At 36.9% G+C, this 18,633-nt stretch overlaps 1 protein-coding gene across 1 annotated transcript in view; it reads left to right on the forward strand.

The window, feature by feature from the left end:
- The window catches only part of LOC143387302 (NBAS subunit of NRZ tethering complex-like), a 254,702-nt gene that overhangs the window by 132,113 nt on the left and 103,956 nt on the right, over positions 1–18,633 (forward strand). The window contains 3 exon segments of the mRNA XM_077108062.1: positions 7,442–7,512; positions 15,765–15,932; positions 18,284–18,397. Of these exon segments, the coding sequence (XP_076964177.1) occupies positions 7,442–7,512; positions 15,765–15,932; positions 18,284–18,397 (353 nt within the window).

Below are 18,633 nucleotides of genomic sequence, written 5' to 3' on the forward strand. Positions count from 1 at the left end.
GTCATTGCTCAGTATAGAATTGCTGAGTTTAGCTCCTTGAGCTTTTTCTGCATTCTCATTCTTCTTCTTATAATCTGTGGAAAGCCTTTAATGACTTTTGGCTTTCCTGTTTCCTGCCTCTACAAAGCCTGGCTCCTTGGTGGCTTCTTTGGAGTAGGCCATGCTGTGTCACCACAAGTGGGCACATACTGCTCCATTGAAACCTCATCCGTAAATGAAAGCCACCACCAGCCATCCTCTGCATGTTCCACTTAGTGAGAAAAAGAAATTCTTCCAAAATGATTTTTTGCTGTTTATTTTTTCCTTTTTAAAAGCTTCCTTGTCTTCCTTTGTGCTCTTTTGGCAAGTTGTAATGGATCCAGATCTCGTGAAGTGCTCACTTGAACCCTCAGTGAACACATTATGGTTTTGACTCATGAAGCACATTTCAGAATGTTATAGCTACTATTATTAGGTTAAAATACAGTGTTTAGCTGTAAGATGTGTGTGCTACATATAGTAACCACAATAAATTGTGACTCATAAATGAGTGCTGACTTTATGTATAATCTGCATAATACTTAACACTTTCATTACTTGAGTTGTGAAAATGATTTTTATTTATATATCCAAGCAAAATAAAGATGTAATTGTTATGCAGTAGCATTTGCATTAGTACAAGTGGATCCCACAAATTTGAAGATAATGTTTTTGTCCCTGTGAACATAGTTGTTTATGAATAGAACAAAATGCAGACTTTGTGAATAACTACAAAACGATAGGTTTCCAGTTTTTTATTAATGTTGTTTATTATGCCATTTAAATGGAACAGTGTTCCACCACTTAAGTATATTAACATTTTGTTTAGTATTAGTTACAGCATTTAGCCAATGGTGTTTTCCCAAGATAAATTTAATTAGAGTTAGAAATGGTTTTTATATAGGGTTTCCATTAAAAAAAATCATTTTCATGTGGGTATACTTAATGAGCATTTTAAGTGGCTACAGAGTTATATGATTGGACTAATGTTTAAATTTGAACATGGCCTAAGCCTATAGCTGTTTTGAATTTATAAAAAAAATTGTTTAGAAATATTGAAATAAAAGCAAAATAGCAGTTGTGTTTCAGATCATGGCTGGCATTTTGTGCATATTGAGAGATAGGAGTTTAATTTCATTTTTTGCATATGGATTTCCAGTTTTCCCAGCACTATCTGCGCTGGGAATGGAACTACCATTTGACCCAGCTAACCCACTCCTCAATCTATACCCAAAGGACTTAAAAACAGCATGCTACAGGGACACAGCTACATCAGTGTTTATAGCAGCACAATTTACAACAGGTAAACTGTGGAACCAACCTAGAAGCCCTTCAGTAGATGAATGGATAAAGAAAATGTGGTATATATACACAATGGAATATTATTCAGGATTAAGAGAGAATAAAAGAGATGAAGAGGGACACTACATACTGCTCAAGGGAACCATACACCAACAAGACATAACAATCATAAATATATATGTCCCAAACAATGGTGCAGCTATGTTCATCAAACAAACTCTTCTCAAGTTCAAGAGTCTAATAGACCACCATACAATAATCATGGGAGACTTCAACACACCTCTCTCACCACTGGACAGATCTTCCAAACAAAAGTTGAATAAGGAAACTATAGAACTCAATAACATAATTAATAACCTAGACTTAATTGACATATATAGAATATACCACCCAAGAACAAGCAGTTACACTTTTTTCTCAGCAGCACATGGATCCTTCTCAAAAATAGATCATATATTATGTCACAGGGCAACTCTTAGACAATATAAAGGAGTAGAGATAATACCATGCATCTTATCTGATCATAATGGAATGAAATTGAAAATCAACGATAAAAGAAGTAAGGAAAAATCATGCATCACTTGGAGAATGAACAATAGGTTACTGAATGATCAATGGGTTATAGAAGACATCAAGGAGGAAATTAAAAAATTCTTAGAGATAAATGAAAACACAGACACAACATATCGGAATCTATGGGACACATTGAAAGCAGTTCTAAGAGGAAACTTTATTGCTTGGAGTTAATTCCTTAAAGAAAAAAACCAACAAATAAATGATCTAATACTTGAACTCAAAATCCTAGAAAAAGAAGAGCAAAACAACAGCGAAAGAAGAAGACAAGAAATAATTAAAATCAGAGCTGAAATTAATGAAATCGAAACAAAAGAAACAATTGAAAAAATTGACAAAACTAAAAGTTGGTTCTTTGAAAAAATAAATAAAATCAACAGACCCTTAGCCACACTAATGAAGAGAAGAAGAGAGAGAACTCAAATTACTAGCATACGGGATGAAAAAGGCAATATCACAACAGACACTTCAGAAATACAGGAGATTATCAGAAATTATTTTGAATCCTTATACTCCAATAAAATAGAAGATAGTGAAGGCGTCGATAAATTTCTTAAGTCATATGATCTGCCCAGATTGAGTCAGGAGGATATTGACAACCTAAACAGACCAATATCAATTGAGGAAATAGAAGATACATCAAAAGACTACCAACTAAGAAAAGCCCAGGACCGGATGGGTATACAGCAGAGTTTTACAAAACCTTTAAAGAGGAACTAATACCAATACTTTCCAAGCTATTTCAGGAAATAGAAAAAGAGGGAGAACTTCCAAATTCATTCTATGAGGCCAACATCACCCTGATTCCTAAACCAGACAAAGACACTTCAAAGAAAGAAAACTACAGACCAATATCTCTAATGAACCTGGATGCAAAAATCCTCAATAAACTTCTGGCGAACCGGATACAAAAACATATCAAAAAAATTGCGCACCATGATCAGGTAGGATTTATCCCTGGGGTGCAAGGTTGGTTCAATATACGGAAATCAATAAATGTTATTCACCACATCAATAGGCTTAAAAATAAGAACCATATGATCATCTCGATAGATGCGGAAAAAGCATCTGACAAAGTACAGCATCCCTTTGTTCAAAACTCTAGAAAAACTAGGGATAACAGGAACATACCTCAATGTTGTAAAAGCAATCTATGCTAAGCCTCAGGCTAGCATCATTCTGAATGGAGAAAAACTGAAGGCATTCCCTCTAAAATCTGGAACAAGACAGGGATGCCCTCTCTCACCACTTCTGTTCAACATAGTTCTCGAATCACTGGCCAGAGCAATTAGACAGACGAAAGAAATTAAAGGCGTAAAAATAGGAAAAGAAGAACTCAAATTATCACTATTTGCAGATGACATGATTCTATACCTAGCAGACCCAAAAGGGTCTACAAAGAAACTATTAGAGCTAATAAATGAATTCAGCAAAGTGGCAGGATATAAAATCAACACGCATAAATCAAAGACATTCCTGTATATCAGCAACAAATCCTCTGAAATGGAAATGAGGACAACCACCTCATTCACAATATCCTCAAAAAAAATAAAATACTTGGGAATCAACCTAACAAAAGAGGTGAAAGACTTATACAATGAAAACTACAGAACCCTAAAGAGAAATAGAAGATCTTAGAAGATGGAAAAATATACCCTGTTCATGGATAGGTAGAACTAACATCATCAAAATGGCGATATTACCAAAAGTTCTCTATAGGTTTAATGCAATGCCAATCAAAATCCCAACGGCATTTCTTGTAGAAATAGAGAAAGCAATCATGAAATTCATCTGGAAAAATAAAAGACCCAGAATAGCAAAAACAATGCTAAGCAGGAAGTGTGAATCAGGCGGTATAGCTATACCAGACTTCAAACTATACTACAGAGCAATAGTAACAAAAACAGCATGGTACTGGTACCAAAACAGGCGGGTGGACCAATGGTACAGAATAGAGGACACAGAAACCAATCCACAAAAATACAACTATCTTATATTTGATAAAGGGGCTAAAAGCATGCAATGGAAGAAGGATAGCATCTTCAACAAATGGTGTTGGGAAAACTGGAAATCCATATGCAACAAAATGAAACTGAATCCCTTTCTCTCGCCATGCACAAAAGTTAACTCAAAGTGGATCAAGGAACTTGATATCAAATCAGAGACATGGCGTCTGATAGAAGAAATAGTTGGCTATGATCTACATACTGTAAGGTCGGGCTCCAAATTCCTCAATAGGACACCCATAGCACAAGTGTTAATAACTAGAATCAACAAATGGGACTTACTCAAACTAAAAAGTTTTTTCTCAGCAAAAGAAACAATAAGAGAGGTAAATAGGGAGCCTACGTCCTGGGAACAAATCTTTACTCCTCACACTTCAGACAGAGCCCTAATATCCAGAATATACAAAGAACTAAAAAAATTAGAAAATGAGATAACGAATAACCCAATCAACAAATGGGCCAAGGACCTGAACAGAAATTTCTCAGAGGAGGACATACAATCAATCAACAAGTATATGAAAAAATGCTCACCATCTCTAGCAGTCAGAGAAATGCAAATCAAAACCACCCTAAGATACCATTTCACTCCAGTAAGATTGGCAGCCATTAGGAAGTCAAACAACAAGTGCTGGCGAGGATGTGGGGAAAAGGGTACTCTTGTACATTGCTGGTGGGACTGCAAATTGGTGGGGCCAATTTGGAAAGCAGTATGGAGATTTCTTGGAAAGCTCGGAATGGAACCACCATTTGATCCAGCTATTCCCCTACTCGGTCTATTCCCTAAAGACCTAAAAAGAGCACACTATAGGGACACTGCTACATCCATGTTCATAGCAGCACAATTCACAATAGCAAGACTGTGGAACCAACCTAGATGCCCTTCAATAGACGAATGGATAAAAAAAAATGTGGCATTTATACACAATAGAGTATTACTCTGCATTAAGAAATGACAAAATCATAGAATTTGGAGGGAAATGGATGGCACTAGAGCAGATTATGCTAAGTGAAGCTAGCCAATCCCTTAAAAACAAATGCCAAATGTCTTCTTTGATGTAAGGAGAGTAACTAAGAACAGAGTAGGGATGAAGAGCATGAGAAGAAGATTAACATTAAACAGGGATGAGAGGTGGGAGGGAATGGGAGAGAGAAGGAAAATTGCATGTAAATGGAAGGAGACCCTCAGGGGTATACAACATTACATACAAGAGGAAGTGAGGGGAAAGGAGGAAAAATATAAGGGGGAGAAATGAATTACAGTAGAGGGGATAGAGAGAAGAGGGGAGGGGATAGTAGAGGATAGGAATGGCAGCGGATAGGAATGGCAGCAGAATACAACAGACACCAGAATGGCAATATGTAAATCAATGGTTGTGCAACTGATGTGATTCTGCAATCTGTATATGGGGTAAAAATGGGAGTTCATATCCCACTTGAATCAAAGTGTGAAATATGATATATCAAGAACTCTGTAATGTTCTGAACAACCTACAATAAAAATTAATTTAAAAAAGAAAAAAAAAACTCTAAGAAAAGCAGCTGTCAGAATCATAAGGGAAAGAAAACAAATCGCTCTTTAGATGTGTTTTTATGTTCACTAATGCATCAGTGTTCAAAGAATTAATTAATAAAACCAATGATGCCCACCAAAAAAATAAAATAAAATTATGGCATTTGCAGTTAAATGGATTTAGCTGGAGAATATAATGCTAAGTGAAATTGGCTAATCCCCAAAAAAACAAATGCCGAATGATTTCTCTGATTTAAGGATGCTGATTCATAATATGCTGCAAGGGTTCGGGGGGGGGGGATGGGAGGATTAAATGAACTCAAGATAGGACAAAGGGGAAAAGGGGAGGAGGACATACGGGTAGGAAAGATGGTGGAATGTGATGGCCATCATCTCCCTCAGTATGTGTATGAAGACACGAAGGATGTGACTCTACATGTGTACAACCAGAGAGATGAAAAATTCTGCTCTATATGTGTAATATGAATTGTAATGCATTCTGCAGTCACATATAACGAATTAAAATTTTAAAAAAGATGAATTTATAACATTACCTTGTGCACATAAAGAAATCGACCTGAAAGAAATATATTTGTTTTCTCTTAAGTCTTATAACTCATTCTTTCTCAATGGGCATAAAATCCAGAATGTTGCTTGTCTTAAAACAACTAGATACGAACCATCTACCATCTATGATAAAGTGTTAACATAGTTAACTTTTGATAAGTCATACAGGGATATATGTGGTAACTTTGTGGTTTCTGTTTTTTAAAAAATACAAAATAACAGTATTAATATGAAAGTTACAGTTCTCTGATCTTTCTACTATCCCATGAATCGCATTAGTCAGAGGTAAACATTCTTAAGTTTAGATGTATCCTGTATTTTTCTTGAGTATAGACAGATTTTACTTAACGCTTCTCCTGGCTCCTAGAGGGTTATTTTTTTTTCAAGACTATAAGAACCATATATATTATTTTTCTGCAGCTTGCATTTTTGTATAGTGCTTTGTGTTCTGGAATCTGCTCTATTATTACATGTAGACCATTTATGTAATGGCTGCATGGGGTTCATTGGATGCACATACCATGATTAATTTACTCTTTCTTTGTTTTGGGACATTGAGACTATGTCAGTTTTTTGCCTTTTTAGACTGAAGTATTCTGGACATCTTATGCACACATTTTGCACACTAATTCTAGTAGTGTTGCCCTTATAAAATGGTAGAAATGAGCTCCTGGTATATGTAATTGCCTGTGATTTTTGTTAGCTTTTCCTCTGTATGTTTGTATAAGTGCTCCCTTTGTCTTTCCACTGTTATGAGCCAGCACATCACTGGAAGTATGGTAAGTCTTCATTAATTGTTATTTTGCTATTTTTTTTCTTAAACAACAACGTCTGGTGTACATTCTCTGTGGGAGATTTTGGTTACAAAAATCATTTGTCCTCAGTTATCCAGTTGGTAATGCAGTAGGACACATTTCAGAATATTCATTTATGCATCTCAGTCAGCATGTAGATCTGCCCACAGGAGGGCACACTGTTCCTTGTTTTACTTCCGGGATGATGTGCTTAGTTAATTGAGACTTTTGTCCCCAGGAATTCAGGTGAGCATATGGTTTTGATTGGTTTGGCAATTCCACATTATGGATTTCCTCACAAAAGTTAAAATTGGCTGCTTCCTCTTTTAGCACTTTAGTTGGAATTACAAAACTTTCTTCCTTTTTGACTTTCCTTTCCTTCATAGGGCCCATGCCATTTTTCTAATATTTGTTTCATGTTCTGTTTTAAAATAATTGTTTTAGCAAGATGGAGTACAGGTTTATTGTGTATTTGCTGTTTAAATCCATTTGTAGGTGACACTTTCCAAAAACAATATATTCAAGTTGCCTTTCTTGCTTACAGTGAAATCTGTGGGTGGTTCTCATTTCTGTTTACCTTTGAGGAAGTATCTTGATATTGCTCACTTCGGCTGGTCAGTATGTGCCACTCTGAGAGATTTGTCCTGTACCGTTTTGGTGTATGCTTTCAGTGGCTGCATCTCCTGTCTCCTTCACCTATTCTGAGTCCTCCTTTCCTCACCATTCCACCAAAGAAACCTGTGTGAGTTGTCAGTGACCTCTTATGTCTGTGGGTCAAAACTTGATATTTGTTTTATTTGACCCATACTTCTTTCAGGGAATTGTTAACCCACTTGGCTTGTTTTTCTTGGGCCTCCCTGGCTCTTATTCCCATTGTCTTTGCTGGTTCTTCTTCATCTTCCAGCTTAATGTCAGATGCTCTGGTCTATCTTCTCACAATCTGTCCCCTGACTGTGCTCCTCCCCTAGAAGATGTCACCTGCTATCAAGACTTCAGATATCAGTTTTGTGCCCATGATGATGACTACCTACTCTTTAATTCTAGCCTGAGTTCCAGGCTTAAATGTACCACCACCAGCCTGACATCTCTTCTCCTTTCTTAAAGACAACCCAATTGCAGTATGTCAAAATTGTTATCATCTCCTCTTCTGTACCCATCTCTGCCCTTTAGCCCCTATTCCCTGGAATACTGGTGTTCTTTCTTCAGTTTTACCCATGTCTAGAAAGAACAAGTCTATCTTTACAGTTTTTCACAGCATAAATCTTCCTGGCATCCTTGATTCTTCTCTTTCCCCTGCACAAAGCATCTTGTCTCTAGGAAACCCTGTTGGCTCCACATTCACAGTGGACTGGGAGTTGGATTATATTGTGTACCCCACTACTACCACCCTGGTTTAAATGATCATGTCTCACCTCAAGTCTTAAAGTAGTGGCCTATTTTTCTTATGCTTTTCTTCCCACTGTACAATATTCTCTATTCAACAGGGGATCAAAAGTGTTTCTTCTAAAGTATCACAGAGCATGACATACCTTTTTCCCTAAAACCTTTTACTTGGAGTAAAAACTAAACTTTACAAATTTATGTATGTTTGTTTTGCAGTGATGGGGACTTGCACATGCTAGACTAGCACTTCTACTGAGTCACACCCCAGCCCCTTACTAAGTTTTTACAATTACCAGCAAAGACACCTATAATCTTTCTTCTCCACACCCTTTTCAACTTCATATCACCCCTCCCCATCTCCTAGCATACACATTCACTCTGCTGAGCTGGCTGGCCATATGGGCCTTATGCCATTCTTTAAACATTGCCAGAAAATGTTGGCCTCTGGGTTCTTGAGCTTGCTACATTCTACCTGGAATGTTTTTCTCCCACCTATTTAGGTGACTTTGTCTTGCTTCTCTCAGGTCTCTGTTCACATGTCACCTCACTAAGATCTTGTTCTCCCTATGTACTGTAGAGTGCCTTCATGCCACTACTCCATTTCATTTTTCTCCTTATGGGATGTGCTTTTCTGACATACTTTATATTGATTTTTTTGCTTTTCTCTTCCTGGAATGTGAGTTATCTGTGACAACAATGGTGCTTTATTCAGTACTGTATTTCCAGCAGCTTAGAATTATTATTACAAATTGATGTCACAAATATTTGAAGAATGAGTGATGAGGAAGGTAAGATGTGGATGTGATAGGTGCAGATAAATTGCTTTATTACACAGGGAAGAATATTTGAATAGTGTTCAACTTGGTAAGTTCTCAGTTAATTTCTTCCTTAAGGTATTAAGTTCCTTGGATGCAGGGACCTTATCTTTATCATAACCGTGATACATTGCACAGGTCTTCAACACAGACATGAGAAAAGTATGTTCAGTAAACTTTGTTGGTACATGCAGAATTCAAAGACATGTATCAAAAGAGATTTTAAAGGGTTGGGGCTATAGCTCAGTGCCAGAGTACTTGCCTAGCACGTGTGCAGCACTGGGGTTGATCCTTAGCACCACATAAAAGTAAAAGCATGTTGTCCATCTAAAACTGAAAATAAATTTTTAAAAAAGTGATTTTAAATAAAAGATTGAGCATGGAAAAAGAAAATTATGTCTTACACCTCTAATTTTGAGTATGCCCAAGAGTGCTACGAAGCCAGGTGCAGTGGGGCTTGCCTATAATCCCAGCAGTTGGAGAGATGGAAGCAGGAAGATTGTGAGTTCAAAGCCAGCCTCAGCAAAAATTGAGGCACTTAACAACTCAGTGAGACCCTGTCTCTAAATAAAATACAAAATAGGGATGGAGATGTGGCTCAGTGGTTGAGTGCCCCTGAGTTCAATCCCAAGTAACCACTGCCCCCTCCTCCTGCCTCAAAAAAGAAAAAGCTAGGACATCCAAGTTCTGGCCCTTAAATCCCTTACAATAGTATATCTTTGAGTATGTCTGTTGGGGACTTGTGTATTATATATAAAAGCACTTTCATAAAATGCATTCATTTTTCTGGGGAAAGGACTTACCTTCCTCAGAAATATGAAGGTGCTTATGGCTTTCAAAGGCAAAAGAGCTAAATTGTAGCTGTGCCTGCTCATGAGGCAGATAAGTTGAACCAGAGTCAGACTTTACATTTATTTACTCCATGGGGCATTTTTCTGTTGCTTTCTCTCACAGGTACTTTTAGATTTTCATTAATAAGGATTATTTTTTTAGTATTTTGGATATCAGGAAGAAATTTTCTATAAATAAATTATAGATGCAGAGAATTGTTTTGGATTATGGATATGTTAGAAGAAAAGGGGCAGTGGTTGAGTCGCACCTCGATTTGTAATCCTTGCATAGTGTACATGTCCCCCCAGCTCAGTGTATAGGAGGCCAATGGATCTCTCTGAAATTAACCCTTGTATTATCAAACTATGGAGAAAGCAACTCCTTAACTAAAGATTCATTATAGTAGTTGACCAATAAGAACCATGTCTGACATGTGGAACTATCTTTGTACTTGTGAGCCCATTTGGTAATGGTATCTTTCATCATAGGATTTGAAAAATGTTATTAGTGCTTAGGAAGTTAACCTTTGATCTATGTAGCACACTTGACATTAATGAGATTTCATGTTAAATTATATGCTGGGTATGGATAATTTGGGTTTGGGGTTTAATCTAGTTTTGGTGTTACACACTGTAAATTAATTAGCAGTGTGCCACTATGACTATAAAAAGTGTCAGTAGTTTAATTTCAGGAGTAAATTTTGCCTAACATCTTTTTGCTCTCCCCATTATATGAAGTTGAAGGAGAAATATTTTCCTCATTAAGGACTCTGGTTACACTACGATCTTGGTCAACCACCCCTAAAACAAATGCTTGTCCTGTGGGTCCAACACATGAATCTTTTATTTTACTTTCTCTTTTGTAATCCTTCTTAGGGGAAATACAGAAAATCTATTTATGTGAATTTCATTTATTTTCTGAAACAAATGTTTGCATTTGCTGTTTTAAATTTCCTATCTTGGTCTAGCTGCTCCATAATATGGAAAGAAGTAAATTTTAAGTTTCTTTTATGAAATAGAATAATTTTTTGTTTAATTTTTGGTACCGGCGATTGAACCCAGAGGCACTTAAACTGAGCCACATCTCCAATGGTTTTTTTTTTATATTTTAGAGACATGGTCTTGCTGAGTTGCTTAGGGTCTCCCTGAGTTGCTGAGGCTGTCTTTGAACCCATGATCCTCCTGTCTGTTTCCCAAGCCACTGGGATTATAGGTGCACCACCATGCCCAGAAAGACTAATGGTTTTATGACTTTCATAAAAGTCATTTTTTATACCTTTGAATTTATTTGATTTTCCTCTGAAGTAAGTCATATTCTGCTTAAGTGCCATATTTCTTACCCTGTTTATATTTTTAATTCTATACTTGGATTAGTTGATGACATTTAAATCATTCACTACGCCCTCTCAATTAAGATTCTGCAGATGAACAGCAATGGAAAATGTGACATGAAATCCTATTTGAATAAAATTTATCTACTCTAGGTACAACATATAATGCTTTTGGAAATGTATCTTTAAACATTTAAACAGCTCAATAAAACCAGACTTCTTAGATCTACCTCTAGCTCCAAATTACAGAGATTTTCACATTCTACAGATGTGATGATGAATAAATAGTGGCCCTACTCCTGATTGGCTCACTGTCTAGTCAGAAAGGAAAAAAAATTAATACGTTGTGAAAATACATTTAAAATGTGCATTTAATGTTACGAATGGATAGAAGGATACTACATTATCTTAAAAAGGTTTGACATAGAGCAAAAGTATCACATGCTAGGGAAAACTTGGAAGAACATCTCTGTGACCTTGAAGTAGGTGAACATTTTTTAAATAAGGTTTAAAAATAATCTTAGTTAAAAATGATGAATTACATTTAGAATTAAAAACTTTGGTTAATCACAAGACACCATTAATACAATGAAAAGGTAATGCCCATAGTAATAGAAAATATTCACAGTACATACAATTAATAAGAAATCTGTTTCCAGAACACACAAAACACTGATAAGTGAATAAGATGGAAAACCAATAGAGATTAGAGCAAATACTTAATAGAAATTACTCATCGCAGAGATTAAAATCACACACACAAAAAACATTATCAGAACTGATGTTGGCGTGGATATGGAGCCATCAGAACTCTGAGTTGCTGGTCAGAGTGTGAAGAAAATGTTTGGATCTACTTTTTAGATATGGACATATGCATACTGTGTGTATTGGCAGTTCCACTACGCATAGTACGTTCACCAAAAGGTAATTACCAGCAAGTTCAGAGAAACATTATTGGTATTAGCTTCAAATTAAGTACCCAAATGCCTATTGATAGAAGAAAAGATACATAAATTTTGGTATATTCATACCGGGTAATGTGATGTAACAATGGGCTGAACCCTTAACTATGTACATAAAAGTGAAAACACAAGAGTATATGATTCTACTTTTTTTTATATGAATGAATACAGGGAAAACATTTATGCTGTTGTCAATCTGGACAATTTTTTCTCAAAGTGGTATGTCTGGGAGGGAATGTAAGAAGCTCCTTGGATTCTGATGGTATTGTGTTTCTTGGCCTGAGGGCTCATTACATGAACGTGTTAAAATTGATCATACTATAAGCTTGTGTGCGCATACTTTTTTCCCATGGGGAGGGAATTCTGGGGATTGAACTCGGGCTTTGCACACACTAGGCAAGCACTCTATCAGTGAGCTGTGCATTGTCTTTGAATATGTCTTCTACTTCAAATGAGGTTTATTCAAAAGAATCCTTTTGCTTGGTTTAAAAAGACAGGAAGAGAATATATGTTGGTTATAATTGTCTTTTTGTAATGGGGCTGTGAATAAATGTTCTTTTATCTATACCTTTTTGAACTTTTCAAATCGTTTTTAATGAGTTCGAATTAGTTTTATAACAAAGTAAAATGAGTTTAAGTGAATGCAAATATTGAGGGAGGGTGTGAAGGAGGAAGACGGGGGTTGGGGGGAGAAAAAAAGGAGAGGGAGAGAGAGATTACTGGTGTGTTGAAATCATGCAAAGAATGAGTGGCCTAAACATTCTGATACCAAATCTAGTTAAGGAAAGGGGAGGAGGCACTCTAGCCCTGTTGCCTCTAGGCAGCATATTCAGTTTATTTGATCTACAGTTGTGTCATGGTATCCTAATACGTACTTTGCAGTGTTATTATGAAACACAAGTTAGGATAGCAGTTGGAGGTAACATCCACTACATGTCTACATGGCATGAGAAACTCTATGGCTGGAGAAGGGGCCTCACTGGGGGAAAAAGCCTTTGGAGGTCCTGAAACTGGACCAGTTTTTTCTTCTACTGTGTTAATTCAGATCTGAGAGCCAGCTTTCCGCTGTATTATGAGAAGAAATGAACTTGTATTGCTATCATCACAAATGATAAAGAAGTGAAGGAGAATTCCAGTAATGCCACTATTAAAGCAACTCCATTCTGTTTGTGTTACCTTCTAGTTTTTAAATTCAGTATACTTACAAAGGTCTTGGCACATAGCTACCATTTCTTGAATGCTTCTATCATTATTATTGTTGTCAAAGGGACATTTAGCTATTTTCCTATCTAGAGCTTTCTACCTTGCCTCTTCAGAAGTGTTTGAATAATGAACTTCTGTTTTTGCATCTGTCTTCTTTCTGTGCCTTGGAATGCTTGTGATTGAACTTGGCCTCCTCGGTTCCTTTCTATCACTAGAAAGGCTGTCTTCTAGTTCATTGAGGTTAAGCACACATATGATACTCTTTCCTGTTTCCTTCCCTTTATTTCCTGTCATTCAAATCTATAGTGTATTTTCATTTGCAACGTATCTCAGTTTGGATTAGCCACATTTCACACATGACTCGTGGCTACTGTGTTGGACAGCTCAGGTTAGAGGCAGTTCTGGATGTGTGTTCCACTGTTTAACACCACTACACTCACGTGATAATTTTGGTTAGAGTCTGCAGATCCAGCTACTTGATAGTTACTTCAAGATAGACTTGCTAAGACAGCATTTTAAATAAATGGTGCTGGGAAAAATGGATATCCATATGTAGAAGAATGAATTTAAATCCCTATCATTCACCATGCATAAAAGTCAAATCAAAATGGATGAAACACTTAGATAACAGACAAGGAACCTTGCAACTGTTCAAAGAAAACATAGGGTCAACATTCTGATATAGGTACAGGCACTGGCTTCCTCAGCAAGATCCTTAAAGCTCAGGAAATAAAACCAAGAATCATTAAGTGAGATACCATTAGAAAGCTTCTGGACAGCAAAAGAAATGGTCATGAGAGTAAAGAGGAACCTACAGAATGGAGAAAATCTTTGACAGCTACTTCTCTGATGGAACTAATGTCCAGAATGCATAAAGAACTCAAAAATCTCAATGCCGAAGGAAAAAAACATAGCCAATATGGAAAAGGAAAAAAGCAAATATTTATAAAGAACTAATCAAAAAACTTTCCAAAAAGGGAAAAAAAAAAAAACACAAATGGGCCAAGAAATATGAATGTTTAGCTTCTCTAGCAGTTAGTGTAGTTTTGATTTGCATTTCCCTAAGATTTCAACTTACTCCAGAAAGAATGGCAATTATCAAGAACATGAATAATAATAAATGCTGGTATGGATGGGGAAAAATATGTACAAATGCAAATTAGTACAGCTACTCTGTAAAGCAGTGTGAAAATTTCTCAAACAAGGAATGGAAACACCATATGACCAAGCTATTCCACTCCTCAGCCTTTCTTCAAAAGGTCTGAAATCAGCCATATAGCCAATTCAGTGTTTATAACAGTGCAATTCAGAACAGCCAAGCTATGGAATCAGTAGATGAATGGATTAAGAAATGCCCATGAGATGAATGGACTAAGAAAATGTGGTATATACACACAGTGGAGCTTTGCTCAGCCATAAAGAATGAAATAATGATATTTGCTGGTAAATGGATTAAAATTTTAAAAAAATGCAAAGTGAAATAAGGCAGACTTAGAAAATCAAGGTTTGAATATTTTTCTCTCAGATGTGGAGGCTAGAGCAAGATAAAGGAAAGATGCTTGGGAAGGAGATAGGATACCATAAAGATACAGGAAAGATCAGTGGAATAGGAGAACTAGAGGGAGGATAAATAGACTGAATTTAACAAAATCATTTTATGTTCATATATACCAAAGGGAACTTCACTTTTATGTACGTAGGAGAAAGGAAGTTTAGTGGGGGGGAGAGCTTGAAATTAAAAAGCAAAAACAAAAATGTGCCTCAATGTGATAAATGTGACCACTCAAAGTGATCAGATGATACACATGAAAATAAATTTTAAAACCCATCATTGCTAGTAATGAGATAAATATATAACAAAACAATAGCATACATATTGTTCCTCCCTGAATCATTTTCAAAAGAAAATTCAGGGGGAAAAAACATCATGGTACATTAGTTTCAGAAATATTTATAAAGCAAATGACATATTCTTTAACTTTTACCAGTCTAATATCTAACAACTCATGTTTCTTTAACCACAGTATTTATTAACTAAATTATTCATTTGAACAATGCTACTGTGACCCCCAAGGAAAATAGAAGATTCTGGTTTCTACCTTTCGATGTTAAAGGACACTTTTTTTTTAAAGAGAATTTTTAATATTTTACAGTTTTCGGCGGACACAACATCTTTGTTTTTGTATGTGGTGCTGAGGATCGAACCCGTGCCGCACGCATGCCAGGCGAGTGCACTACCGCTTGAGACACATCCCCAGCCCAAGGACACTGTTTTTTCATCCAAATAAATGGATGATTGATAGTGTTTAGAAGGTTTATAATGTGGAACCTGTTAGTCTTTCAGCAATCCACAAAAATTCTAATTTTCCATTTATTAGCTGGCAAAATTTCATAGGGAGAAAATGTCCATACATTTACAGGCTTTTAAACAAAAATTTGACATCTGGTTGCTATTTTTTCTTTAATGCAGGATGAAATGAGTGTTCCAGGCAGCAGCTCAGCTGACCTCTTACACTGGACTACTGCCACCACCATGAAAGTCCTTTCCAATACCACAACCACTACCAGAGCAGTACTGCAGGCTGTCAGTGATGGGCAGTGGTGGAAGAAGTCTTTAACTTGCCTCCGGCCCCTGCAAGTAAGCAAGGCAGCCTTCATTTTCAAATGTGCTGTGTGGTTTGTCATTTGTTAGCACTACTCTTCATTTGTTTTCACTGTTACGTCTTAATGATTTATAAAATTTCTTCAGAAATCCAGGCTTCCTGTCAGGGCATGAGTAGTCTGTCTCATGGAGTGAAATACACTCCCATGGAGTACTTGCAAAGGACCCTGATACATTTGAGTAGGGTTTGGTTTACATCTTAGAATTAAAATTTAGTGAAACGAAAATGATTGCATCAGTGCTTGATTGCTTTGCTATATTTCTACAAGCCAGTAGTTAGGGAAGAGTTAGGAGCCAGCTGATGGAGAAGGGTTGAAGTAAAGATCAGGATTAGCAGTAGAGCAACGGAGTTTATTTTGGGGGAAATCTTAACACATGGTTCACCTGTATTCTCTGCATTATTACATTCCAGTTCTATAGTCTCACATTGGAAAACAAAGGGGAAAAACTTGCCTGTTTATCGGTTCATCCCAAACACACGTAGTTTCTCCTTCATTTATTTATTCATCCATCCATCCACAAACAGTTACCATTTTCTATGAGTCAAATACTGTGCTAAAGTTAGGAATAGAAAAGGATAACCCTTCAGTCTAATGCCCTTCCTCTGTGGAACTTATGTTTCAATGGGGGAGATGAAGAAAAATATTTTGAATAATGCCAGGGTGGCTATAAGTATACGAATGTATCTCATAAGCAAGGTAAGTGAATAAAGAGTCATGTCGAGGAATTAAAATTCTGATTTAGGGAGGGAAGTTTAGTTACTCAGGAAAGAATCGGGTTGAGCAGAAGTATGATTGAGCCAAGTAGAACAATTGCAGAACCCCTGCAGGGGGACTTATTTGATGTCTTTGTGGCAGGTGTAAATATAAAAGAGGCAGGTGTAATTTGAGGACTGTGAACAACTGGGAAAAGAGATTAGATAGGTGGTGTGGAGGCCCATCATTGAAAGCTTGTGTAGACTGTGATAATAAGTGTGTGGATTTTATGCTGGATAATATGGAAAACTTATGGAAAATTGAGGCAAAGCAGTTGTGTTCTCCAGCCTTACTTTTAATGAGCTCATGTAACTGCTGTGTGGAGAGCTGGCAGTCAGAAGCAGAGAGAGATTCTTGTTCAGTCCTCTGGGTGAGAGATGATGCTGGCGTAGACCGGAGTACCAGGAGGGTGGTGAGAGAGGACTTTGTGGGATATATTTTGTGGTCCTACAGATGGATCTGTGTGTGGGGTATAGGAAAGAGAAAAATCTAAGGATGATCATCCAAATGCTTGGGTAAATGAAAAAAATATTGTTTACTGTGATTCTTTGTACTTGATTCTGGGGTAAATCTCTTATCCCTTCACGCATCACACTGGATTATGATTATTTTCCTTTCTCAACTGTTCGGTGTTTTGAAGGCTTATGTCCTAGGTCAGATCTTTAACCCAGATTGTAGTCTGAATTTTTATTAAACATCTGCTGTATTCTGACCACTGCCAGCAGCTTCATTGTTTCCCTCAATGGGACTTGGTAGAGGGTCTGGGTTCAGTAAACTTGGGAGGAATGTCTTCTACTTGGATCTTTCAGTAAGGAGCTTTAATGTTGATTTGAGGAGAGCAAAACCACCATAATCAACTATATTAGTAATAATAAAATACTTGCTAACAGGAATGTTGATGCTCCAGTCTTAAAGTGGTGGTCAAGAAGGAGTTGGGGTTAAGGAAAGAGGCACCTTCGTAAGTCTTACTCCTCCACCAAGGCAGAGTAGGTGGGGTCTGAGCTGGACCTGGAGGAAGGGTAGATTCTCACTAGGCAGCCAGGCTGTGGAAGAAAGGCACAGAGGCCCCTTTTATGCATTAAGCAGGGTGGTGTGATTGAGGTGAAGAGTTAGACTTTAATGTTAATTAGCATTTGATGATCTTGAATGTTCTACATAGTTCAGATTTTTGTGCTATTGCCCATTTGCCTTGCCACTGAAGGTTTTTTTGAGCAGGGAAGCACTGTGAACAAGATGATGTTTTATGATGGTTATTCTGATTGTAATATAGAAAACTTGCTGTGTTTATAGCACTTATTACTTCAGTGTTTCTGATTCATAGATGTCAAATTGACCAGGAAAATCAGGAGGCACTGAAGGTAGGGGTTGAAATGCTGCTTGTGGAACGTAGTTGTTATTACATTCTCTGCTGGTGTCTGTCACTCTGCTGCCCTCTCTTTTGGTCATAGAAAGCACACTGATGAATTTCTCCTGGAATTGTCCTTTTCTCCCTGCCATCTTGCTCCCTCCCTCTCTCTCCCCCCCTTCTTTGCTCTTTTTTTAACCTGCTGTTCTTCACTTTGTTCTGTTTAGGGGCAAGAATTTGGTGGTGCTTATCAAATTGGAACTGTAGCCAACGAAGATCTAGAAAAACAAGGGTGTCATCCCTTTTATGAATCGGTCATCTCTGATCCCTTTGTCAATGGGGTAAGGACAGTGAGCCTAAGAAAACAGATTTACTGTCAAGCTATTGAAGATGGTATAAAGAAAAACTAAAATTTTCCTGAAAATAAACTACTTTGATTTTATTCTTCCTTATTCAGTGCTTTTATATGATTCATTCTATATATATTATGACCTATGAAATGAAAATCTATTTAAGATGTTAGATACAATAATATGCATTAGCGAGAAATTATTATTCAGGTCAGCAGAAGCCATAA

Source organism: Callospermophilus lateralis, unplaced genomic scaffold (genome assembly GCF_048772815.1).
Source record: "Callospermophilus lateralis isolate mCalLat2 unplaced genomic scaffold, mCalLat2.hap1 Scaffold_127, whole genome shotgun sequence".
NCBI classification, from domain to species: domain Eukaryota; kingdom Metazoa; phylum Chordata; class Mammalia; order Rodentia; family Sciuridae; genus Callospermophilus; species Callospermophilus lateralis.